The 27,085-nt window shown below is 40.2% G+C and overlaps 3 protein-coding genes and 1 long non-coding RNA gene across 7 annotated transcripts in view; 2 read left to right on the top strand and 2 right to left on the bottom strand.

Annotated features, from left to right (window-relative positions):
* Positions 1-153: 153 nt before the first annotated feature.
* On the bottom strand, positions 154-707 carry LOC117937228. Its single transcript, XR_004655112.1, has 3 exons — positions 539-707; positions 329-409; positions 154-227 (listed from the first exon to the last, which is right to left on the bottom strand). It is a non-coding gene; the product is annotated as an uncharacterized LOC117937228 (long non-coding RNA).
* Positions 708-8,296: 7,589 nt separating this feature from the next.
* On the bottom strand, positions 8,297-14,828 carry LOC117936636 (glucose-induced degradation protein 4 homolog). Its single transcript, XM_034859897.1, has 6 exons — positions 14,420-14,828; positions 13,958-14,017; positions 13,428-13,535; positions 13,231-13,332; positions 13,008-13,138; positions 8,297-9,745 (listed from the first exon to the last, which is right to left on the bottom strand). The coding sequence occupies exons 1-6, from the start codon at positions 14,609-14,611 to the stop codon at positions 9,682-9,684; spliced, it is 657 nt and encodes a 218-aa protein (XP_034715788.1). The 5' UTR covers positions 14,612-14,828; the 3' UTR covers positions 8,297-9,681.
* A 129-nt stretch (positions 14,829-14,957) lies between these two features.
* atpaf2 (ATP synthase mitochondrial F1 complex assembly factor 2) lies at positions 14,958-23,232 on the top strand. Its single transcript, XM_034859896.1, has 8 exons — positions 14,958-15,348; positions 15,438-15,482; positions 15,640-15,788; positions 19,323-19,420; positions 19,788-19,868; positions 20,736-20,848; positions 21,098-21,213; positions 22,289-23,232. The coding sequence occupies exons 1-8, from the start codon at positions 15,231-15,233 to the stop codon at positions 22,433-22,435; spliced, it is 867 nt and encodes a 288-aa protein (XP_034715787.1). The 5' UTR covers positions 14,958-15,230; the 3' UTR covers positions 22,436-23,232.
* Positions 23,233-23,351: 119 nt separating this feature from the next.
* Positions 23,352-27,085, top strand: part of tom1l2 (target of myb1 like 2 membrane trafficking protein) — a 15,426-nt gene continuing 11,692 nt past the window's right edge. For all 4 annotated transcript variants that reach the window (XM_034859894.1, XM_034859895.1, XM_034859892.1 and 1 more), the window contains exons 1-4: positions 23,352-23,596; positions 24,005-24,089; positions 24,775-24,853; positions 25,105-25,254. In XM_034859894.1, the coding sequence (XP_034715785.1) occupies positions 23,545-23,596; positions 24,005-24,089; positions 24,775-24,853; positions 25,105-25,254 (366 nt within the window). In that variant the 5' untranslated portion in view covers positions 23,352-23,544. The remainder of the gene's footprint in view (positions 23,597-24,004; positions 24,090-24,774; positions 24,854-25,104; positions 25,255-27,085) is intronic.

The raw sequence follows: 27,085 nt of genomic DNA, 5'->3' as shown, positions 1-27,085 counted from the left end.
CCTGGAGAGAGGAGAGGAAAAAGCTTTCAGGATGAGTACAATAGCTGAGAAGAAGATAAACATAAGACCTTTACTTATCAAGCATTTTTCTCATAAGTACGTAAATGTCTTTTATATTGGCTTTCTAAATGCTCACACACTTAAATGATCATACCTTTAAATTTGGGGATCACTCTGTCGTTTTTCCTGAAAGGGTTCATGAGAGGGAACCTCTTTTTCAGCTGCCGCTGTTTGAAAAATAACAACATTTTTATAAATTATTATTCCTAACATAGACAGCACACTGAGTAGACAAAGTGGAAATTTTTGTGGCTTTTTTGTAACTCACATGAAATTTCTTAAAATCTTGGAAGGACCTGTAGACAATCACTTCAGTCTCATCAGACCATGACACAGATATCATGAACATCTGTGAAGAGAAAGACAATAAAATAAAAGGATGAGAGACCAGAAGCTTTCACAAATACACAAATACAGCATAGTAATTCACAATTCAAATATCTCCTCAAAACTCATGACATCTGAGGTCTTGACTCACTCTGAGTTTTGGTGTGTCCCTGTGGACGGCTCCTACAATGCGGGCACTGATTACAAAGCGTTGTTCACCGGCCATCGTGCCCTTGTTTGTGTCTCTCAGGATGAATAGCTGCTTAATTGACCTTCAGTCTCCGGCTGACCTGCTCCTGCTGCACTGCCAGATCAGAGTCTGCTGTTCTATATATATAGGCTACATGTGACAGAGGCGGAGTCAGTGAAAAACACCTGAGGGCTGGAGAAAAGGATGCAGCCATCCTCTCATGCAGAGGCTGAGTCAGATAGGTGTAGCTGGATGTTTTGACCCATGAATGTGACAGAGATCACGTAGTAGAATGAAGGTTGATAGAGCTATCAGGAAAAGAACAATTACTGGCAGGTGTCCTCATAAAATAACAGATGATGCATTTACATCATCTGGGGCTTTTTTTACACAAAGGAAAAAAAACACATTTTTTACACACACACCTTTAATCCATTGATTGCAGTGGATGAGTGATGATGTTGCCTAGGAAGTGAGATTCTTTTGTGTTGATTTGCCAATAATTTTATGATTCATCTTCAGTTCAAAATATACTATGTTTCCAATATCTGCCCTAAGGTCACCAAGTACCTGTCATAATTCCATGTTATGAAATGTTTAAAAGGTAGGCTATTTTGTGACAAATTTCCAAAGAATATTCAAAGGGTGGTACCCATGGAACAAATCTGGCACACAGTGTGTCAACACTACGGTTAGCAGCTAGCTAGCTCTGAAGGGTTCCAATTCATTTAATAACTTATAATTTTGATGCACAAGGTACACTAAAAACAAATATATTGCCTTGAAGCAAGAAAACATGTTATTACTTTCTCAAGAATTTATTACATCAGCCGCTGTCCTCACTTCCCACCATCTCCTGCATCCTCAACTCCCATAATGAAAACTCGTCACCTGGCAGCAATATCCCTTATCAGAAACTAGTGCAGATAGCTTTGTGTGTGTGTGTGTGTGTGTGTGTGTGTGTGTGTGTGTGTGTGTGTGTGTGTGTGTGTGTGTGTTGAAACTGACCAAATAGGCAACGGCGTGCGTGTGTGTGTGTGTGTATTGTTGTGTGGGGGAGCAGGTGTTTCTTCAAAGTGAGGATTGCAAGAGAGGGCCAGATTCAGAGGGGGTTATCCCGACCACTCATCAGATGGATGTGGGGGTGGACTCCGTGTCTGAAGTGATGCCAGGATTTCATCGCACAGACACACACACACACACACGCACACACACACATACACACACACACACACCTAGCGTTTTGGTGTAAAAGGTCAGGACTGTCCAGCTTTGTGTACAACCTGCAGAGATGTATGTCAACACCTGTGAGTAAAGCCACATGGGGTTTCCCACTCTGAACACGAGGACCATGACTCTGGATTCCGTTTGTATCTTTTGCTGACACAAAATACAATGTGTATTGGGTACAAAACACGTGAATACAAACGTGATACACAGTCAACAGTCAACTACTAGCTCACACATTCTCGCAAAGCATCCTGTGATAGCACATTAAAAAACTATCAAACAATTAACTAGAAGAGCACTCGGAGACCAGAGCTCTGCAAAAACTAGGCCCTGTCTTGCAATTTTGCCAAAAGTTAAAAATGATTTGTGTATTCACATAATGTGGTTATTGTGAGATCCATGCCACACCTTCCCACTACGTAAAATGGAAATTAGGCCAGTAGTTTTGTGTAATCCTACAGATAGACAGACAACCAAACAAAAAGCTTCCTTGACGGTGGTAAAATTCGGGTGGAGATGTACGTGCTCTGCTGCATGAGCATTCATGGCATGACTAAAATCTTTGATATGTCCCGATATCTTAATGTCTCCATGTCTCCATGTCTCTATATCCCAACTGCTGCACAGGGATTTTGGATAGGTTCTGTCAAACCAGCAGTACACAGTCAGATATAGATGATTTACCAGTTCCAAGGATTTCTATACACTCACATCATCGGAATCCCACTATACTGTGTCAATGACCAGTATAGAATTCAAAAGTATTTACGGGTGCATAGATATTACCACTAATGAATCAGTCTTGATTAACTTAAATCAGGAACAATAATGAATGTAGTATAAACAAAACAAAACAAAAAAGTGTTTTTTATGGCCTTAGAAATGTGTTGGTCTCGTTTTTGGGACTAAAGACTTTATAAATGTTTTTTGTTTAATGTGTGCAATTCATTCCATATTCATTCATTCATTCTGCCAAATGCGGCTTGTTCGAACACATCCAACACTGAGACACTAAAGAAATGAGACACTAAACAAGACTTGTTCGTGTGCATCGAAGTTATCTTAAACTAGGCTGATATTGACATTTTTACAAATCTTTGAGAGAATCAGTTCATAGTTAAGCCGTGCAGTTCGTGCAGTGTGCCAACAATTGTTAAACTGGGATTGATAGCACTGTCTTTCATAAAGACCTTCCTTCCTGTATTGAACAAATAACAAAAAATCACTAGGATTTTCTACATAGCGCCACAGAGCATCATCTTGTTGGATTTTGCTTCACAATCACTTCTTTGTTTGGCTCGCCTTGAAACTGACAATGCAAATGTCAGAGAAATTACCCAGGTGCATGGCTCATTGCTTTCATTTTACTCTATCTCCACTAGACATTTACAGAAATACATATGTGTGTTACCAACTTGCACAATTTCATAAGCTGAAAACAAACACGTATTATTACTCTGACAGATTCCTGTCCATCTCCAGCGTGAAAAGATGTCAAATATGAAAGATTAGGTGTCTTACCATTGTCCGTTTTATTTGAAAAGGGACTCTCATTAGCGAGGCAGGCAGTAACTGTTTGTTTAGTCAGGGTTTGGACACATAATACTGTACCTGCTAACGCAACTCTGTTAACCCCAAACAAGTAAGGATGTGACAGAAGCACTCTTTCTCAGAGACAGCCCTTGGCAAACATTGCCAGATTTTGTGTGTAAAATATTTTGTGTGTAAAAGCACTAAAAGACACAGACCTAGAATGTGGATTTTTTTTGGGAAATAAGTGGGACAAGAACTTCATAGTTGCTTTCAATTACTCTGAGATTAACCACTGAACCACTTTTTGGTGTTTACTTTTGGAGAATTGTAGAAAATAAAATCTAAAAAACAAAGAAACATCAATAGTCTTGCATATACTGGAGAGAAGAGAGTAGTAGTATTCTAGATATTATTCAATCTGTAATAGTATGTCCCTAAATACTGAAACAGAGGTTCATTGCCAGCCAAGAAAATACTGATTACATCACAATGGTATTGAGCCCTAAAAAATTACACCCACAAAAATTTAAAATAAACTCTATTACTGGAAGGAAGCTGCAGATGTGAACTTGACACTACACTCGCAACATAGCGGTTAAGCTGTTAATCAACGCCATTATGGTAAAAAAAAAAAGTATTAAATCCATGAGACGTGGCTGAAGGTTGTCCAGTAGTCTGCACAGAAAAAGGTGGAGTCAGTCAAAAAAGGGTGCACAGTTTCTGAGAAATGTAATCATAGAAGGAAGTTGTGCAGCTTTGAAAGAAACCCTGACTATAATTGTAAATGCCAGGAAATCAAGTCCACAGTTGCTGTGTAAAAACACCCGTGCACAAAACAAAGTTGAAATTTATCTGTTTGTAGTGCCTGAAATAAGTTCTGGGGAACATGAGTCACCCATAATGTAATTAAAATGACTGATACTGTTTTCAGTTACTGTAAAAGATTGACCATATTTATTGATATATATCTTCTGGTGTGTAAGATCTTTAATTAGACATTTGCACGTTCTGCCAAGCACATATTTTGTGTTGTAAAATCTCTTCCTCATGGCTTACCTCGGTCTAACACTTGTCCTTGATGAACAACCTAGCACATTTTCACTCTGTGATCGTGCCAGATAAAAAGTTAAGGGATTGCAAATTTCATTTATCTCAAGGAGAATGAGCTAAAATGAGAACCTTAAAAGTTACCATCAGGCCACTTTAAATGCCTGTACAAAACTCTACACTATGTATATTATAGCTGTTAAGATATTTTAGTTTGGACCAAAGTGGGGAATGACCGACCAACAGCTGGACAGTGCCATGCTCCTTTGTGCCATGCAGCCGCTAGCATGGCTTAAATCTCACAGGACACATTCGGTGTTAAGGTGTTCAATATATTTCTAAAATGTGTGAAATATTTAAATTTGCAATCAATTTCCTACAAAACCCAAACACCAGACTCCAAGCAGTTTCCCAATAGTTGTCAGTGACTATGAGAGTTTGAGAGTTGATGACAGTCAATGGTAAAAGAAGTACTCCAATACTCCGATACCAGTAAGTAGAAGTAGCAACACAACATTGTAGAAATACTAAACAATGATAAAGTAAGAGTACTGGATGTTTAACTGTTACTTAGTAGAAGTGGAAAAGTATTGTCATCAAAATATACTTAAAGCACAAAAGGTAACATGAAGCATGGCCCATTTCAGAGAAATATTAATTATAAGTATTATTGAATTCAAATTATTTAGGCATTAATATGCAAATTACTTTAATGTTGCAGCAGGTATGTAAAGGTTGGGTATAATTTTTACTACACTGCGGGTAGCTTCTGAATTTCACCAAGGCGTCAGTAAAATTGCATCTAATCTGATTATGCAAAGTATAGTAACTAAAGGCATTAAATAAATCAGAAGCAGAAAATAGAAATACTTAAGTAAAGTAACTCAAAATACTTGAGTAAATACACATGTACAATAGACATTGACTTTTTTTAATTTGGCAGTATACTTTCTATTCATAAGACAAACTGCCAGCCAGCATTTTTGAAATACTTCACTAGTTCCAAAGGGTTGATTTCACTTCAACGTTTACACATGGTCTATTGTAACTGACGCTTCTTGCTAAAAAAAACGTGCCTGACACCATTGCATAAGTAGTAATTTGTTCTGGTGAATGTAGACTACACACACTGAATTGGCACATGCTTAGTGGTGGTTGTGGTTATGTAAGCAGAAAAGTTTCAGTTTCTAATTTACGGAATCTAGAATTAGGTCTATTTCCCTGATGCGTTTGGCTACTACGCGTTTAGTTGGCACACACACAATGAAACACAGGTTGTTAGACTCAACATTTCAGTTGCTGCCATGACACCGAAAGTCCCAATGATGAAATCCTTCATTCCATCAGAAGGGACCATTCTCAAAAAGAGGCTGTTTATATAAGTAATTTAATGTGTGTGAATTCCTTTATTGTTAAATACTGCTGAGTATCATGCATTGTTGAGATGTTTTGAGTGACATACAGTACGTGCCAGTGAAAGAACAATCCACTCATCATTTACTGGTCACTTTACGATTTCAAGATGCATCATTGTGGTGCATGGTTGTGTGTGGTGTGTTGTCTTATATGCCCGTGCTAAAGAAAAATATCCCATTTATGCAAAGTAATTTCAATCTGAGTACAATGTGAAGCAAGCAAAGAAAGCACGGGCCAAAGCCAAATCATGCCTTCTGTGTATTAACAGAGATTGTTGACACTGATACGGTACCAAAATGTTTGTTTTGTATTATTGGACTGCTGCCAAGTCAGCTTACATCGCCAACCAAGGTTCAAGGTTCAGGTTCAGGGGAGCCTGTTTTATCACGTGAACATCAATAAAGGCTCCCTCCATCACTGCTCGATGAATCACCCAAAAGGAAATCACACAAGGAATTGCAAAATGGGAATCTAAGACAAACATAGTGCAAAAATAAAGGGCTAAAATTAAACGAATATAATTTAAATGAAGTCATTGTAGTAATGCAAAAAAAACGTCTTTTGCAGATTGGTCTTATTGCCTTAATTCAGAAAATGTGGTAAAATCCAAGATTTTAAGAACATTAATTTTCTTTGTGAATAAATAATGCATTGTAAATACATAAATGTTCCTCCTTAAAATACAGGGGGCACACGCATACACACAACTATGTTAGATTCCAATAGAGGCAGGCAGATTTTTATTTTTAAAGGCCAGTTATTTCAAGAATCCAGGATACTATGCATCCTGATAAAGTTCCCTCGGCCTTTGGAATTAAAATAACCCCAAATCATGTCATAGCCCTCACCATACCCAGAGATAGGCATGGGGAACTATCCACAAGATCATCTCTCACTGCAAATCAAACCAGCTAACTGAAATAAAACCATGCCTATCTCTAGGTATGGTGAAGGGTATGACATGATGAGGGGTTATTTTAATTTCAAAGGCCAGGGGAGCTTTTTACTTTCTCAAGCCACTGTGTGTGTGTGTGTGTGTGTGTATATACACTGTACATATGTCTATAAATCTGGGTGGGGAAAGTGAAAGAGCAGAGCTCGTCCCTCCATCATTACCACCACTGAGGGGCCCTTGAGCAAGTCCCTTAACCCCCAACCGCTCCAGTGGAGCTGCTCAGTGGTCAGCAGATCAAACTGTGGCAGCTTTTAAGTGGACTTCACCTGAAAACTGCAAATAAACAGAGGTATGGATTAACAACATGGGAAGGCACGTGTCATTTTGACCACGTTTAGAGGCTAAAAACTGTTAAAGCCCATTGGGTGCTGACTCTAGCAGGAGGATAACACGGCATAGGCAGCACCAATTGTTTTAGATTTTCCTGCTACTGACAGCACTCCAAATTTCCAAAACAGAGCTACGTGTGGAAATTGACCGGAAAGCTCCTTTTTTTTAAAGATTATTTTTGGGACATTTTTGGCCTTTATTTTATTTTTTTTTACAGGACAGCTGAAGACATGAAAGGGGAGAGAGAGGGGGAACGACATGCAGCAAACGGCCGCAGGTCGGAGCTGAACCCAGGCCCGCTGCGTCAGGGTGCAAACCTCTACACATGGGTGCCTGCTCTACCAACTTTCTTGGCGCCCCGGAATTCTCCTTTAAGTTACTGACTGGCTGCATTTAGGATGTGAAAGCCTTGTTTGATTTGGACAACAGTCAGGTTTTTTGAGAATTTATTTTTGTGTTTACAGTTTTGATAAAATGGGTAAAATTTGTCTTAGCAATCTAGAAAAACTGTAATATCTCAGCATCTACTGGATAGAGTTGGTACAAAAAGATGTTTTGGTGATCCCCTGCCTTACCCTCTACTACCACCATGTGGTTCACAATTGTGGTTTTGTTTAAAACTAAGCCTATTGTATGCATTGCCTTGAAATCTGCATCATAATGTACATGCACGTTTCCTTGTGGATGAATCATACAAACTAAACCATTAACTTTTCATCTAGCATCATTAGGTCAAGATTTCAATTTGTGCAACTAATGGTGCTAATTGCTAATTAGAAAATGTTAACATGCCAACACGCTAAACATTACATTCCTGCTCACCATCAGCATGTTAGCACTGCCATTGTGTCATCTTTTATTCTATCGACTCCTAATGCTAAAACACCAGAAGACTGCATGAAATGTTTCAACGCAGCAGAGGGCGGGGTAGGGTGAAAAGTGGCTGCCAGAGCTAATGTTGCTAAGTTCAGCCAGGAGCAGCACCATGGCCTTCCTTTTTGTGTTATTGTGTTGTATTATCAAGTTTATTATATAAGGAAAAAGATTTGTTGCCAAATGTGCCGTTATTTATTTTTATTTTTTAACCGTATATGATGCAGTTTGTTTTGTCCTATAAAATGAGTAAATAACTTGATAATTGATTTGAGGTGCAGCATGAAAACATATCTTAAAATCATGATGCATTGGTCAAAAAAAGCAACACACAGTGAAAGCTGTTAATATGATTTTTTTTTTTTTTTTTTAAATCCATTTACCATTCTTTACAATCACACCGTCAATCAAATCCAGGCTTATTCTCAAACAATCTGTTAGAATACAACTCTGATGAGCTTTAGCATGATGGCACCATCACATGAAAGGGGAACATGATTAAGGAGTGTTTCCACAGGCAATTTATTAAAAATATTTCCTTTAATGAAGATAGATTCTTTTCTTTATATACTATAGGGATAGAATAAAATGTCTCTGAAAACTGAAGGTTTTCTGTCTGAAGAGTGCTATGTTGAAAGTGTTGCATAGTTGAAGAGACAGAAATGTAGGGACAGCGGGGATCTTAATTTAAAATGACACATAGGGAAGTAAAAAGCTCTTTGTTAAATGCAGAGTGCAGGGTAAAAATACTCTATTTTTCAATACTTTTCTGTGAGTGTTTTGGCTCCAAACTCCCCACAACAGTCAAACCATTAAAAACGTGACCGGTCACCTTGTGTACTGGACGTGTGGGTGTAAAATCCTGACCACAAACATTAGTAACATATAGTCCATCTTTGTGCAAAAGTAACTCAATAGAACAAGATCCACAGCAATCACATGTGATAATTATCTCCCAAGCAGTTGTATGAACACAGGGGATGGGGACAGGGGTCCTCTTTTTGTGTGTCTCTCCCATTTGCAGCCTTTAAAAGTGCCCCTGTGTGTCCATCACTTAGTAAAATAAAATATCTTCTTGGCAGGCAGACAAAGAACCATCTTAGTTTTGAAAAAAGAAATCAAGGAATACTGTCAATCTAGCTTATAGGCTGATTAAAGCTCCAATCATTGATAAACCCAAACTTGTCCTTCATACAGACTTGGCAATTTACTTCTTTAGACATTGTGTTAATGAGAGCATATTCCTCAGAGGAATCCTTGTCCGGTAGTCAGATGTGTGTTCGTGTTGATCCCTCGGCATCGGCTGGATGACAGCTGGAGACGTGGAGGGGGAATTCCCAACTCAGCTTATAAAATGTCTCGAGATACTGCGCCAAGCGTTGTTAAAACAAAAGGGGGAAAAAAAGGGGTACACTTCGTGAGCCACACCCAGTCTCTGCTGCTGATTCTAACTTTACACGCTCCAGCCGGGAAGAACTGCACTTTTCTTCCTTTCCTCCTTCTCTTCTAATCCATACATTCATTTGCCTGATATCCCGTCCCCTGGTCAATCAGCTGTCCGTCCACCTATTGGGAACATGTATGAGTTTGCACTTCTCCAAAGCCCAAATTCGTATCCGTAGTCGTTCTCTTTCTCCTTCTCGGTAGCATCTGCAGACCTCTGCTTTTGCCTTAAGTCTCTGTCCATCAAATAAAAACAGATCCACGATGCCGGCCAGGGTCACCGGAACTCATAGATGGCAGCGCTGTGCTCGGGAACGTGGGTGAGGTTTAGAGACTGGTACCTGCAGCATAACAATATATGTTAGGATATGTAGATGTGTAAGAAGTACATGGCACAAAGTGCTTTCCAGCTTTGTGATAATGCCTTTCTCAGACAATCCAAATGATTTTTCAGTGGTTTATTTAGTTTAAAGACATAATTAATGAAATCAAACCCCTTTTTTATACTAAGGTCAGCATTTCTTTCTGCCATTACCTCCTTATATGTTAGATATCAGTGTCAGTGGTGGAGTCCGTCATTCCCACACTGGATTTAAACTGCCACCATGTGCACGACTAGCATGCATCTCCTTGATGTCATGCCTCACTGTGTACTGTTCATTCCCTTCACACAATATTAAAAGCGTTCGTCTGGCAAAACACAGCGTCACTTTTAAAACGAAGAAGCCGAGAAACACGACATACAGTTATTTGTCACAGCTCAATGCTGACCACAGTGGTTCCGCATGTCTTCATTTTAACAGCTGATCAGTTGTAATCTTTGCAGAGAGGAACAAGAAGAAAACAAGAGGGAGCGGCCACAGCTGCACACATCTAACTCCTCAGCAAGGTAAACAACTTTTACTGTGCCCTGCTGTTGTGTGGAAACAAGACTGCGCAGAAGGAAATCAGATCTCGGTTGCTCACAGCATGATGGAAAAAGGCAGACGACTGACTGACAGATTTATGAAATCCATCAGTGTGTTTGGCTGTTGTGTTTGCTGCGGTGTTCAGCAGCACGTGCTGCTAAATCAGAGGTGACGGAAATCTTAAGGATTACAACAATTTTTTTTTTTTTTTTACAACCAATAAAAGATATACTTAACCAGTTTATCTAAAAAAAAATCAACAAAAGTCGAAGTTTAGTAAAAGTTTGAAGCATTTATCCTTCAAGTCGGAGTATCAGGTCAGGTGAGAACAACACCAAGCACTCGTGTGGCTTTGACATATGCCTGATCTGACCTTGAGTGTTCCAACACAACTGCAATCCAGTTTGTCTAAACCCCAAATAAAAGGCTTTACTGGAATAAAAGGATGGATGTTGAGATCTTAAAAGTCAGCAGTTTGAACAAAATGAATTGAGGGCAAACCACAGTCATATTCAGCCTTAACCCGTACCCTAACCCCCCCCCCCCCCCCCCCCCCCCCCCCCCATGTGTGGTTTGTAGGGTTCACACCAGAGGTGTAAAAAGGCAGCAACGAGCACAGCGTTGATCCTATAATCGTGCTTAATTAATAAATCTATAACAACATTCACATTGCAGTCAATGCTGTTTTCAGTCCAGGCATTAACCTTAAATGCAAACATCATAGCATAAGTATGAAATGAGCATTGCCTGTTAATTATTTTACACTTTTGAAAACAACATGAAATAGAGGTATTTTGCATGGTAAGTATTTGGTCAGAGAAGGGAATAAAAAAAAAAAAACCAGAATAGTATGAAATCTGAGGACTTTTGTTACAATAGCCAAACCAATAAGTGCAGAGGGAGTTAAAAGAAAAACCCCAAAAAATTTCAAATCAAAAATGAAAACACTCAATAGAGACGAAGTAGGTCTAAGTTTGCTTATAACCAGACAGTACGCCCATATAAATCTAATCCAACAAACAGAGTTTGTTCTGCTTCATCCATATAAGGTTACACACAGTCTAACTTCAGGTTCTGAGCAACATTCATCCTCGACTAATCATGTATGTAAGGGGAAATTAGAAAGTTGCAGAAAGCTGAAAATGTTGTCTGTTAAAGGTCCTATGACATGGGGCTCTTTGGATGCTTTTATATAGACTTTAGTGGTCCCCTAATACCGTATCTGAAGTTTGTTTCCCAAAATTCAGCCTTGGTGCAGAATTACAGCCAGTAGAGCCAGACCCATAATAAGCTTTCCTTAGTATGTGCCATTTCTGGGTTTGTAGCTTTTGGGGAGGGGACGGGGGACGGGGGTGCCTAAAAATAATACAAAAAAACTAGTCCATGCATTTGTTACTTCTAGGCTAGATTACTGCAATTCTTTATTATCAGGCTGCTCGGAAAAGTCCATAAAGACTCTGCAGCTGATCCAGAATGCTGCTGAACGTGTTCTGACAGGAACCAGGAACAGAGATCACATCTCTCCTGTTTTAGCTCCGCAATGGCTTCCTATAAAATCCGGAATAACATTTAAAATTCTTCTATTCTTCTACAAAGCTCTTCATGGTCGGGCACCATCTTATCTTAAAGAGCTCATAGTACCTTACAACCCTACAAGAGCACTACGCTCCCAGAATGCAGGGTTACTGGTGGTTCCTAGAGTCTCTAAAAGTAGAACGGGAGCCAGAGCGTTCAACCATCAGGCTCCTCTCCTGTGGAACCAGGTTCCAGTTTGGGATCAGGAGGCAGACACCGTCTCCACATTTAAGAGTATGCTTAAGACTTTCCCTCTTTGATAAAGGTTATAGTTGGGGCTGGCTCAGGAAAGACCTGAACCAACACTTAGTTTTGCTGCTATCTATTTGTATGCAACCTCATCCCATTAATGCATGTTACTAACTCAACTTCTTCCCTTTCCCGTAGTCTTGTGCTCTCTCGCCCCTCTCCTCTCTCCTCCTATCACTTCCTGCAGGTGTTTCTGGCTCTGGCGCTGTAGAGTCTGGATCTGTGGTTGGAGTCACTGCTGCCTCCTTGTTCCTGCTCAACACCTTCTGCTACAATTCCCCATGTCTGTCTCTCTGTCTGTCTTGTCTGTCTGTCTCTTTCTCTCACCCCCAACCGGTCGAGGCAGATGACCGCCCACCCTGAGCCATAGTTCTGCTCGGGGTTTCTGCCTCTTAAAAGGAAGTTTTTCATTGCCTCTGTCGCCTAGTGGTTGCTCTGGGTGGGAGTTGTTGGGTTTCTGTAAATAACATCATAGAGCACGGTCTAGCTCTGCTCATTTATGAAAAGCGCAGTGAAATAACTGTTGTTGTGATTTGGCGCTATATAAATAAAACTGAAATGAATAAAGGATTCCATATCGGCCCATCTCAGCTTTCATGTTCTCAAAGGCAGAGTAGAATACGCAGGGCTCAGTTTACACCTTTCGCCATTTTAAGCCACTGAGGGACCATAGGCAGGCTATAGGAACGCCTATTAATGTTAAAAAACCGCATTAAGTGACATTTTTATGCCATGGGACCTTTAAGGACTTTCCCCACCCAGATTTTCAATCTGGTCTGGGCTTTGATGCCACCACCTTTCAGTAAAAAGTCTGCTAATTTGTTAAATTACACGACTTCACCTCACAGCTACTAGTGTTGTGTTGCGTTACCATTCAGAGCTCCTGTGGTAGTAGTAGCCCTCGATTGTTGCTGTGGATTTCTGGAAGCATATGTAGTAGAATCCGGCAAAGGAAGCTCCGCTGATGTCTTTTATTGTGTGGTCAGGGACCAGAAACTGCTCCTGCAGGGGCAGGGTGAGACATAGCGGCAGCTGAAGGTTCAGAGGTGACTTACTACAACATATGGTCAGGCTCAATTTAGGTAGTACCTTACCTTCCACCTCATGAAAATAAAGTCAGAGTTCTTCAGATCCTCGTAGTCAAAATCATCCGAGTTAAATGTCTTTGCATACTGGTAGAAGGCCTGGAACTTGCCCTTGACACAAAAAGTAAAAAAGGATCTATGTTACGGTAAACCATCCTGCTGTGGAGCACTTGTGCCGATTACGAATGAACAAGCTTTCACCTTACCCAGTGCTTACGATCCACATCTTCATCTGCATCCCATTTCCGGGTGAGAAACGGCCGCTTCCTGCTGATGATCTCTCCAGCGAAGAACGTGGTCAGGGTTGGGTATTCCTGTGAGAGAGAACACGACAGAAAACGGTGGTGTTTTAGTTTGCTCTGGTGCAGCCAATCTGACACATGCTGTTTTGTCTTTTCTTCTCTTTGTAAGTGAAAGAATGTCACACCTAACGCTTATGGTTAGTCTGTCATTTCAGTGTTTTCATTCCCAAAAATATATACTAATATTCATTGCCTGTCTTCAATCACTGTAGTCATCTTTTGGGATTTATCTGATAGTGTAAACTATGATTTAACAGTTTTGTACAGTAGGACAATTTGTAGTCGTTTGACATGACACCCTCCATAATATGAACAAGTAAAAGGAGCTTGACTTTACCAGTCTCTTGAAAAGAACACCAACACAATGAGTAAGGGTCAAACTCAGCTAAAAACTATTTGTTTGTGGCTTAGTTAAAGGGAATAACTCCTCTCACCTCGGTCAGTCCTTTTATTTTCAGGTAGCCACACAGGTAGGAATCCTCCATGGTGACATGCTTAATAAAAAAAAGACAACAACCGATAATGCTTTACTTAATATCTGTATTATGTCGTTTCTTCTACATTCAAATGACAGTAAGTGGTTATGATATAATTCTGTGACATATATAATATCCTCTCATACAAAAAGGTTTATGCAAAAGCCACATGATTAAACCCCTATTCATTTGTATTTTTTAAAATACCATTATATAAAATGTTTCCTTATAGTTGAAAAGGGTTGCTAGTAAACAGTCGCTAGCACTGCTACATTTACAGCTAGCTAGGCGAGTTACTCAACCACAGGCCAGGGCTCATTGATTTTTCCAGCTGTCAATCATCACACCGCCCGTTTGACAGATCACCAAATGCCCCTGACAGCTGGCCTGAATAGTAAAATATCCGCTTCACAGCCCTACCTGCAAAACAACCTCCACGTCGTAAGAGTTCCCTTTGCTCTTTTGGTGGCCCCTGAACTTAGAGCCGCTGTACAGCAGCGAAGTGACAACGCCGGGCTGCTGGGTGTTTATCGGAGGCGGTGGGATAAGAGAGGCCGAGGATGCGAAGGCCTTAGCGGGGGAGTCGCTGGTGTATCCAGCGGGGACAGGCATGGCTCCCGCTTCGCTGGCTGGGCACCGAACGCGGTCAATTGCCGTTTGAGCGATGGACTCTGTCAGTGGTGAGAGAGGACTGAACGGTCCACCAACATTCGAATCCCCACCGATTCCTCCACAGTTCAGCTAGTTTACTAGGCGCCAAGCTTCCAGAAAAGTAAGTGGACTTCGTTGTAGTCACCAGAATCCGCCCTTCCCATTGGGCAACTGAGTTTACCTTGCTAACATCTGCAACGCTCATTGGTTCAACTTGCGGAAAGCTCATGACAATATTGGAGTGTAGTTTGTTCCTGTCGTTTTACAGTACGTAGAAGCCCTTGTAAAACTACATTTCCCACCTGTAAAACGTATTTGCGACACACAGAGGTCAAACGCGTGTGTTTGAACCACAGGACTTGCTGTGTGAAAGCTGAGGGAGAAATGTGCTGTAGTAAATAGCAACTTTACACAGTTAGCATGTACAGTAAAAACAAGTATTGATGCTAATACGAAAAACATTCGCTCATATGCAAATGTTACGTTTATTAAATTAACGGAACTGCGGTCAGAAACAGGTAGCCTAGCCTACAGCTAACGTTAGCTTGTCTCACAAACCGTTCTTCACATAACTGTCGCTATGTTTAGGAGCATTGTTAGACTTCAGAGTCAGTTTGGGAATATCCTTTCTCCCAATAAAGTGTGTCCAAGAAGTCAGCCCCTTCGGTTTGCTTTGAAGTACTCCACAGCCATAACCGGTAAGATACATCTATTTTTCTGCTACAGTACATTAACTTAATCATTAAGTAGTGCGAGTGCTGATTGATGTTATATGTTCTGTTTCTAGAAAGAAAAAGATTTTATCAAGATGTCAGTATATCCCAAGGTGAAGGTAAGTGTCAAATGTCAATGGGTCGAGTATGGCAATTATGTGATTAAATTAATTTGTTGGTAATAAGCACTTTTTTGATAATAAGATAATAGCTTAAGTAGTTCTTCCTCTTTTGTGTCATTCTTCTACTTAATTCATATTTTCAATTTGTATTTAGGTGGTTTATATGAAATCAACCTAGACAGAAAGAAATTGAAAACCCCTGGTGGGAAGCTGTTCACAGTTCCAAATGAAGTCCTGGCCATTGCCGTGGCAACAGAGTGGGATGCTCAAAGAGACACACTCAAGTTCTACACTATGCACCTGGTAGGATCCTTAACCTGGAACTGGAGAGGCTTTCAAGCAGAGTTTCTTTATCCTTGTGGCTTGATGTGTTTTAAAACCGCTACACTACCGGTCAAAAGTTGGGGGTCACTTAGAAGCACATAATGTAACATAATAACCGCTGCCCTGGTTAAAAAAACAATGGAACTGATCTCAGCTGGTATTCTGGCTAAAATGGAGTGCAATAGAATTCTATATTCTCTAAAGTGACCCAAAACCTTTGACTGGTAGTGTATATTAATATGTTTGAAATGTTTTTTCAGTTACAAACGATACATTTGAACACAATAGAGAGCCAAAGTCACGCCCCTTCATGTGTACCTCATGGGGCCTATCTTTGAACGTTAGTAAACGGGGAGAGGCAAATTATGTTTTTTAATCCATTTGAATTGAGCCATGGATAACAAATATGTGTCAATTTTTAAAAGATATTTTTTCAATGGAAGAAAGTCTGTTAGCTGTAGGTTTGTCATAGTACTTCTTAGTTTTGTGTGGAACCGCTCAGTGAACTACATCTCTTGTCTCACACAATTTATGTCACCTAGGTTGATGCTCCACTTGCTTGCTAGTTAGCATAGCTCCTGTTCCACAACACATTTAACGTTATCTTACCCAATGGGTTCTTATCCAGTGAAGTGTTTTCAGCAGATATGCAAAAGAAGCAAGAGCCTTTGCTCATTTGAGTAACCTCACATCCCCGGTATGAAACACACAGACATCGTAGCTTCAGCGAGACATCTTATACTTCAACAGTGTAACCATAAACTAAGACTTTCTTCATTAAAAAATTATCTTTTAAACTAACATCATATTTGTAAGCCTTGTTTCAATTCAAACGGGATCAAAAAATAATTTGCCTCTCCCCGTTCACTACTGTTGATATTTTTTTTGAATGATAGGTCCTGTGGACCAGAAGTAGAAGGGCGTGACTTTGACTCTCTGCACATTTTAAGCTCCCTCCATGTTGTTGAAAACTCTGGCATAGGCTAATTAAAATGTCCTAGAAACTTGACAGTTCTTCTCGTGTGAAGGTGGTGAGGTGAATTTGACACCAGAAAACTAGGTTCGCAAAAAGTATGAAAAGCCCTGACTTGTTGTATACTATGAGCTGCTGCAGCCCAGATTGACACAGAGATTGCCATGCAGAGGTTTTCTCCAGAGCTAGTCTTACATTGCTAGACCTAACTCCAACTCCATGTGGAATAAGGTCTGGCTCAGAGATGTGGACTCGATTCACAACTTGGGCTGCTTCGCAAAGCTTGTATTTGATAGATCCTCAACTCCTCAAACCGGATGTTGTTTTGTCCCTCCTTGGTGAAGGCTGTCTCAAAGCTCTTGTTTCTGTCCCGAGGAGTGGGCGTCGAGGAGGGCTCACCGATGAGCCATTAGCAAGGAAACACGAAAGCAGCCTCCCTGAAAGCCATGCAGCTGAAGGGGTTGCTAACTCCACCCAAACGGCTGACAAATTCATGTGACGTCTCATCCCTCTGAAAACACATTTGCTTGTTGCCTCTCTCCTCCCGTAATTTCTTTGCGTCCTCCCATACCTCCTTGGTGGAAGGGAAGCAAGTGGAGGAGTCAAGGAGGCAATTTAAGATTAATGAGATGCACTTATGGACTAGAGTCGGGCTCAGGTCGCAAATTTGGTAATTTAAGGCTTTACTCGAGAAAATCAGACTTGCAACTCAAATTGGACTTTAACACCAAAGACTTGGACTTGAGCCTTTTGATTTGAAACTACTTGAACCTTTCCCCTTAATTTAAAACATATTTTACAAATTAATTAATTAATGAAATATGTCTTCTTTTTTTTAAAAAGCTATCATTTCCCAGATCCACTTCAGCCAATCTGACAGACCGGAGAGAAACACGAAGAAGTGAAGTTATGTCGCTGAGTGCCAGTTGGAAATGACACCAAAGAAAAAACCTATATATTGGGGTCAACAAAAAACAGACGGCAATATGCAAAACATGCAGGTCAAAAAAGACAGATGCAACAACGTCTTTTGACATATAAAGCTGTTGTTAACCCGAAAAGAGATGACATATCAGCTTTGAAAATAAACGGCCATGCGCTGCAGTCTGTTAACATCATAGCAGAGAAATCGTGGGTTAACACCAACAAAAAAAGCAGAAGCTTGGGGGTGAATGAAACGGTTTATGCATTTCTTGATGTTTTATGCAAATTTTCATGCTCTCTCTCACACACATGCACACACACAGATTATTCATCCATAAAGCTAGTAACTTTAATCTAGAACTCTAGGACCTATTTGTGGCAGACTGCCACAATCATTGTCATATCAATTATATCATATTGTTTTTTTGTCTATTATATTTATCTTTTTGTTTCATTTAGACATAAAACTTGAAAGTGTCAGTGTAAGTTCAGAAGCAGTAGATACAACTTGTTCATGATAATAGGCCTGCAGATTGTTTATAAAATTGTAATCTCAATTCACTCCTGTTTGCAATTTAATTTTTCAACATAACATTTGTTTAAAGACTTTAATGACTGTCATTCAATTTTACGAGTTGACTGCATCACAAACACTACTTCTTTCTTCTGTGAGTTTTAAACACAGACTGTATAAAATAGGTTTCAAACACTTCCAAGCGCTGCCGAGCGCTCCCTTCTCTTCAGTGAGGCCTCTGTGTTTACATTTTTGTGGTGATGCAGCTATAGGTACAAAGAAATCCGTTTGGTGCTGCCCGTTTTGTTTTGTTTTTTTCATATTTCATGTGTGCAATAAACATTACACATAGTGAGAAAAAATCATGGCAGAGAAAAGCGATATCAATTCTAAGCAATTCATACTTTTCCTCAAATCGTGCCTGCCTACATAATAGTCATGAAATGGTCTCTGGAAGGACCTAGGAGCCAAGTTCCTTGTTTAGGTGGCATATTTGCACGGTACAAAAGCAAACGCCACATATAATATTAAATGATGTTAACCATATAGTAGCGTGAGCAGCTATATTGTAGCTACCACTTGGTGAAACGTCATTTGCTCTTACAATAGTACCGCCGTGTGTACCTCGTCCATGGCCATCCTCTCCAAATCTGGCCCAAAACGTTCCAGTTAGATCGTAAATGGCGCAAACATATTCTTTGTAAATCTTTACAATCACTTCCCAAAAGAACAAAGCCGTCGTGCCTTGTTGCACGTTCCAAATTTACTTTGAAACTTCCCGTTTTCCTTGTGTAGCTTGCTAGCTCAAAGTTTGTTGTTCCCAAAACCAATGGAGTTTGATTACGGCAACACACACAGCGCGGAAGGATATGGACATGGGTGTCATGCAAATATCCTGGAAATGTTTTTCTGTTGATCCAGACTACTTCAGAACTGACACCGATTCTCAGAAGAAAAGCATTGCTAGCTATAGTTTTTGCCAACGGATGTTTGCCACTTTTCATGCTTTATAGTTTTTATTCTTTTTCCTGGCAGTAGTAAAAGATGTTTAACAAAAAGTGTAACTGACTGAAAGAGTAATGTTAGTACACTCTTCCTGCAGACTACACTGTGCAACACAGCTCTGGACAATCCCACCCAACGTAACAAGGAGCAAATGATCAATGCTGCCCTGAAGTTCCTGGAGACAGATACTGTCTGGTATATCATTATTTCCTTATTGACTTAACCTTTTATAAAATTATTAATCCTCTTTAGAACGGGGGCTTTATGGTTGCTTTGGATAAGAACTATAACTCATTCAGTGTTCTGTACATCTACATGTTACCGGAGCTAAATTCTAACAGTACTCCCTTAATCAGGATTTAAGGTCATTTTAACCATTGTTTAATGCACACAGCAAAAGAGAGAGATTAACACACTGACAACACAGATATTAAATGTCCGTGTCACATAATTTAGAATTTTATTTGCTGCAGAAAAGATACTGTACTGCATTTGGACCTAACATGTTGGGTTTTTTTTACATTGTGGCTTTAGAACTTAATGGTGTTTATGTTTTGTTTAGTTACCGAGTAGATGAGCCCCACGGATTGGTTGAGCTGCAGAAGAATGAGTGGGACCCCGTGCTGCACTGGATTGAAAACAGGTAACAGCATCAATATCTTTTGTCACAGTCAAGGCACGTTGGCTGATATTGAAGGAACGATGGCATAAAGATTTCACTTTATGAGGTTTTTAACAAATGATGTGCATTCCCCCAGCCTGCCTATGGTCCCCCAGTGGCTAGAAATGGCGATAGGTGTGGCCGGGTTGGCTCAGTGGGTAGAACACGCACATATATACTGAGAGGTTTGAGCCTTAACGCTCAGGTCCAGGGTTCAGTTCCAACCTGTGACAATTTCTTGCATTTCTTCCCCCTCTCTCTCCCCTTTCTCACCTAGCTGTCCAATAAAATAAAGGCAGGAAAGCCCAACAATTTATCTTTAAAAAAAGAAATGGTGATAGGTGTAATCTGAACCCTGGGTGTCCTGCTCAGCCTTTGAGAAAATGAAAGCTCAGATGGGCTGATCTGGAATATTGCTCCTTATGAGGTCACAAGGGGCAAGGTCACCTCCCCTTTCTCAGATTTTTCCACCCAGAGAATTTGGCCCAACCATGAGAGAGAGACATCATTGCTTTCAAACGACCGAAGTAGCAGTTGGTCAAGGCCGCACCCTCAGCCTTCACCTTACCCCACCTCTCTTCAACTCAAAAGCTACAGGCTCAGAAATGGCACACACTAAGGAAAGCTCATTGTGGGACTGGCTCTAGTGGCTGTAATTCTGTAAGGCTTAATTTTGGTAAAGAAACTTCAGATATGGTATTAGGGGACCACTGAGGTCTATAAAAAAGCATCCAAAGGGCACCATGTCATCGGCCCTTTAAAGCCCCTAAAATGGTGACGTAGCCCTTGTTAATGTACCATATTTAAGCTCTCTTCTAATTGTCATTATCTCCCACAACTCAATTGCAGATATAATGTCACAATTGGCTCCTCGTCCAGTATTTTGGGTCCTGAGATCCCAGAGGCTACCAAAGACACGTTTCGGCAACACCTGAACTCTTACAACTTCTGGTCCCTGACAGGTGAAACATCTCCAAACTGATCCCAAATGAGCCACAGCTCTTTTGAAACAGGCCTTTGTTTAAATGATTTACCTGTAGTGCTAAATAGTACCATACATACTCTGATGACAAGATTACATGTATAGAATTTTTTTGGTGCTAATTGTAATAGTTGTGATATGTAATCATTTTGCTTGGGTAAACGGTGCTACAATCAGCTTTAATTGTAGTAAGACAGAGCTATACAGTAATATGGTTTCTCCTGTGCAGGGCTTGAGTTTGTGATCACCCAGCTGAAGTCTGTCGTGCTGTCGATGGGCATCGTTGACCGACATCTGAGTGTGGAACAGGCTGTGTTGCTCTCAAGACTGGAGGAGGAATACCAGGTAGGAAAGTGGCAGAATGGTGTCTCATCAACTTCTTATAGCTGGTAGCATTGGCCATATTTCTTTCCTATGAGGACCATAAACAAAGCATCAAGATGCTTGGTGGCCTCTACCTTGTGACACTGTTATTGTCAGTGTTGTTTATAACAACATTTTCAAGAAATTTTGGAACTCCTCATGCAAAGAGAATATTTGCTTCTTCAGTCAAACGTTTTGTTGGCTTTTCTTCCTGTATTTTTTTTCTTTTTTTCCTGTTATTCTGCCACCCATCTTAAATTGCAAGAAACTGAAAAGGTTTGCATCATTAACTCTGGAAAAACAGTACACTCTTCTGTTTTTACCATATTCCCACAATTGGCACACAATTAGTCTGTACCAACCACGTTTCATTTCCGGGATTGTTCCGGTGCCGCCAGAGGTTCCGCCGGATGTCCCTAATTTTTGACTGGAGGATGTCCCTCACCGTCCGCTTTCTTTGTGTTGGTATTCCAACTCTGGTTGTTTTGGGAAACATCCTCCGAGCTAGAATCAAATTTTTATAAAAGTATAGAGTGTGTGTGTGTGTGTGTGTGTGTGTGTGTGTGTGTGTGTGTGTGTGTGTGTGTGTGTGTGTGTGTGTGTGTGTGTGTGTGTGTGTGTGTGTGTGTGTGTGTGTGTGTGTGTGTGTGTGTGTGTGTGTGTGTGTGTATTTTTTTTTTTGTAAAATTGTCATCCAACACAATTGTGCTTTGTTTAAAGAAATGCCAATAAACCACAGCAGTCATTAGGGTTAGGAGTTTTTCTCCTATCCAGGAATTTTGTGCAGACTAGCCAGAGGTCTAGCAATGTGGGACTAGCACACAATGTACAGTGCGGGGTAGAAGCTGACTTTGTTCTCCTGAGTCTTGGTTAAACTTATTTACAGAAGTTCTTCAAATGACTTTGCTAATACAGTAATGCTTTTTCTATCTTGCTCTGCTGCATGTCATGCCTTCAGTAGAACAATTAAGAAACACAAAGTTTCACATGCTACTCCTCCCGCAGGCAGTGTTCTCTATTATCACGGCATTCTCTAACGTGTTTTTCTCCTGCACAGATTCAGCACTGGGGAAATGTGGAGTGGGCCCATGACTACGACATGTATGAGCTGAGGGCACGAACCGCTGCCGGGGCTCTTTTTGTTCACCTCTCGTCGGAGAGTTCAACTGTCAAGCGCAAACTCCTGCAAGACCGAGAAGGATAAGCTCAAACATGAAACTGTTCGTAAGCACGCATCAAATGTGCCCTCCAACTGAAAGCACCTCGGTTGATCCATGCTTCCCCATCCAAGCAGACAAGCACAACACATCCCGTTTGTTCCATTTAGTAGTGACAGCTGCTTTGTCTGCAATCTGTTGTCGAGTCATCTCACTCCAATAAAAAAAACATTGGCTGTCTTTTTGCAGTGTTTACATGTGGCAGCTGCCAAGTGTGCCACCCCTCACCGAGTTTCCAGACGGTTCTCAGTTATCCGTGATATTTTGGACACTGGATGGTTTCAAGAGAATAGTGACTAATGTCATTGTCTGTGTGGTAGTGGAATGTAAATTCCATGCCTGCTTTCTCTGTGTGCCACCATTGAATATCGCAAAGGGCATATGCTATCCAAACGGCACATTATCAATAATAGTGTTGTGTGTAGTATTGCAATAGGTTTTCACCTATACCATACTGCATTTAAATAATTTTTTTGTAACTAAGGTTGTCATTATCCATGTTAAATGTAATTTGGCATATTTAGTGTGGTATGAGGTAAAAGATTGAATGCAATTCATCAGTATCACCTCCACTGCACTCTGTTCCATTTCTTCAAAAAGTATAACTTTAGCGGTAAAATACATTGCATCCTCATCCAGTAGTACTTTTCATGTATAAAGCTCAAGGTTTTGTTTTTAATTTTCAAATTAAATTTAAATAATGACTCGTGTGGCTGTGCCCTTTCCACCTACTGTAAGCAAAATGTCAATTATTGTTGTTAAATTAAAATCAAATCAAAACATTTTTACAGATGTCTGTCATGTTTAATTACCATATGTGTATGCGCCTGATGTGATATATGCTGTGTCTGCAATTCATCTCTTATCAGAGGAGTTCTATAGTCATAAAATAGCCATTTTTATGTTATAGATGCAACCTTTACTGTCTTTTATTTACAATCGCCTGACTCTTGTGATGGATATACTAGCTATCCAATCGTACTAAAGGTCAGGATTTCTGGGCCAATCACCTTGCTCTGTGGGCGGAATTTTATGGACGTTTCCTCATGTATCATTACCATCATCCCATGGACTGAGTTGTTTGTTGTCGAGCAAGATGGAGTTCCTTTTGGGAAATCCTTACACTACCCCTGTGGGGCATTGCATTGGTATGTAAGCAGATGTTTAGGAAGCGATAAAATAGGTGTTCAAATAGAAGTACATCTTGGTGATGTATCTATTTTGTGCGATAGTAATTTACGGGCGTGTTACCTTTAGCATGCTAACGTCCTGAATGAGTTCTCTACAGTGAACTGTTAGCCGCCTAGCTAGCTAACTAGTAGTTACGGTGACATCAGTTATCATTGTGCTAGCAATGTCTTTTACAAACTTAATGTCTGTTTTGTGTCGTTGTCAATTATTGTGTCAGTGCTAAAACATTAACGAATACAATTACACATATCTTAAACGATGACTAAGTTAGCTAACAGTTAGCTAGTCATTAGTCATCTTCTTGCAATTGTTTTACTGAGACGTCTTGAGGTCAATTTCTTAACTAACGACTTGTGTATTTTCAGAGAGAGCCACTGATGGCTCTCTGCAAAATGAAGACTGGACCCTTAACATGGAAATATGTGACATCATCAACGAAACAGAGGATGGGTTAGTACTTTGAGAGAAAGCAAATTTCCATGTCTGTTATTGATTAACTCTCACACATGCACTGGCTTAATTCTGTCTTCACAGTTCCTGTGCTGTTTACACACTGCATTGTTGCAGCGAAATACACTCAGCCCTTCTCTTTTTAACTGTGCCATACTAAGAGAAGAAGCCTAGCTCTGGTTGTCCAAGGCGGATTTATGCCAGGCTTTATTGCTGATCTCATTCCTCCATTTACCTTGGACTGTGTGTTTTAAGCGTGTGTGTGTGTGTGTGTGTGTGTGTGTGTGTGTGTGTGTGTGGTGTCCAGGTCTTGTTTGATTACTGGGTTGTAAACCACCTTTTGTAAGACCATCCCTAGAGTACTGTACATCAGCTGCCTTTAAAAAGAGATCAGACTTTTTTTTTTTCTTCTCTCTGGGGAATGTAAGTGGGCGTTATATGCAAACTGCTGTGAGGCTACCTTTAGAGTTAAACAGCCACGTTGTCAATGCAGTCATTGTAAAAAGTCAAAGAATAATTTACATTTGCCTGTTCCTGGTGTTAAACTTCAGTTGTGTCCCTTTTCTGTCCCTGTTCCATTCATAAAATGTCCCTTAAAGCCCTCGGCCATTAAGTTATTGGTAATTGTACTTGTTCTGCTTGGAATGATTTACCAATCAATTTAAAAGCTTGTATCTGTGTGTAGGCCAAAGGATGCCATTAGAGCAGTGAAGAAGAGGCTGAATGGCAACAGGAACTATAGGGAGGTGATGCTGACTTTAACGGTGAGTTAAAAATCGGCAAGAGGATTATTCATTTTGTCTAGTTATCCTAATGTCATTATCGGAGGAACAAGTCACTAGTGAAATAGTGTTGGTGTGATTCTTCTCTCGCAAATTACAGTATGTAGAATTTGCAGTATCAGAGCATTTGCAGTCCAAAATATCATGTACATTCTATGTCAGAGATGCCAAACTCTTAACATCCCTATAACAGAATTTGATTCACACAGCAATTTCTTCTCTGACTCCATCAGGTCTTGGAGACGGGTGTGAAGAACTGCGGCCATCGTTTTCACGCTTTGGTCACTAGCAGGGACTTTGTTGATGGTGTGCTAGTTAAAGTCATCTCCCCTAAAAATAACCCGCCCACAATCGTTCAAGACAAAGTACTTGCCCTGATTCAGGTAAGATGACAAGAAAATGGCTTGCAACCGGTGACGGTTCATCGCCTTGTGTTGTGTATCACGTTAGCATAGTCGGTACATAGCATAAAGCTTAAGAAGTTATTTCCATTACTGGTATGGAGTTTTTACACTTAAATTTTTTAATGTTGTCAATGTGAGTGAAAACTGGTGTTTTGTGATTGAGTCAGTTAGTGAGAGCTGAAGTGGGGGTTTGCAGTGTAGGTGTTAAGTATAGCATGTGTGGGAGTGTAACAGTCCAAAAGGTGTCCTGTCATCCCCAGGCAGAGCCTCAGGTAAAGTACAATGTCTGCAGGCCCTGCAGTCAGGAGCAGCTCTAGTTACCTGCCACAGCTCGGGTAATGCTGCTCTAGGCTCATGTGGGCTGCTATTGTTTCCCTCAGGGAAAGCGAGTCTACAGCTGACAGCATGGATCCAGGAGAAGGGGGGCTGGGGGACTAGCCGTGAGGGAGATGGGGTGAATGTAATTGGTTCTTGTTTGTCTCGTCATTAGGAGGGTCAGCTGGGAAAATGTATCGAACACCCCTCCCTTTACACAACCGCAAGTGTATTGTTGTTTTGTGTCATGCAGCTCCCTAACCACCAGTCTCACCTCTCAGGAGTTACTGTTTGTGTGTATGTGTGCGCACTGTTTTTAGTCCTGATACCATATCAGTTTAAAGTAAGAAAGTCTAAGTTTATATATTCCAGAAAAACTCTTTAAAGCCTCAGATTATTGGTTTCGAATCGGATTTATGAAATGTTTTATGTAATTTTTAGACATACTGTTGTGCTCTTAAGTTTACATACCCATGCTAAAGTTGACTTAAAAAGAGGAATAAGAAAACAAAAAAAGATCTTTTGGAAATTGATCATAATGCCTTAATTAACAAATTAGGAAAAATCCAACCTTTAAAGACAAAAATTTTCTTTGTGAATGAATAATGGATTTTAAATAAAGGTTCTTCCTTAAAATACAGTATAAAGTAAGTATAAACACCACTATGTTAAATTCCCATAGAGACAGGCCGATTTTAATGTTAAAGGCCAGTTATTTCATGGATCCAGGACACTATGCATCCTGACAAAGTTCCATTGACCGTTGGAATTGAAATAACCCTGCATCATGTCATACCTTTCACTGTACCTAGAGATTGGCATGGGGAACTTTCCATGAAATCATCTCTCAATGCAAATCAAACCATCTATTAAGCTAACTGAAATAAAAACATGCCAATCTCTAGGTATGGTGAAGGGTATATGATGATGGGGGGTTGTTTTAATTCCAAAGACCAAGGGAACTTTGTCAGGATGCATAGTATCCTGGATCCATGAAATAACTGGCCTTTAAATATCAAAATCTGCCTGCCTCTATGGGAATTTAACATTGGGGTGTCTACACTCATGCCCCCTGTATTTAAAGGAAGAACATTTATCTATTATCGTTACATTATTCATTGCAAAACATAAAACTGGTGTCCTTACAGGTTGCATTTATCCAATTTGTTTCATATCTAAAGTTTTAAGATCAATTTCCAAAAGATGTTTTATTTATTCCTCTTTTTAGTAAACTTTAGCACAAGTTCATGAACTTATGGTCACAACTGTACTTGAACCAAAGTGGGTGCTGTTTTGGAAATTTGAATTTAAGATCAAACTGGCTTGCAGTTTAAGTGACAGAGTAGAAATCTGATAAAAAAACAAAACAATCTGTCCGTCGAAGTCTTTGTGGAGTTAGTGTGTCATGTGTTTGTGCTTTCCTGTGTCTCAAAGAATTGATTTCAAAGTACTTTTGCTAGTTTATAAATCCCTTAACGGTTTAGGTCCAAAATAC

Source organism: Etheostoma cragini, chromosome 21 (assembly GCF_013103735.1).
Source record: "Etheostoma cragini isolate CJK2018 chromosome 21, CSU_Ecrag_1.0, whole genome shotgun sequence".
NCBI lineage: Eukaryota > Metazoa > Chordata > Actinopteri > Perciformes > Percidae > Etheostoma > Etheostoma cragini.
This window is presented reverse-complemented; position numbering and strand designations above follow the sequence as displayed.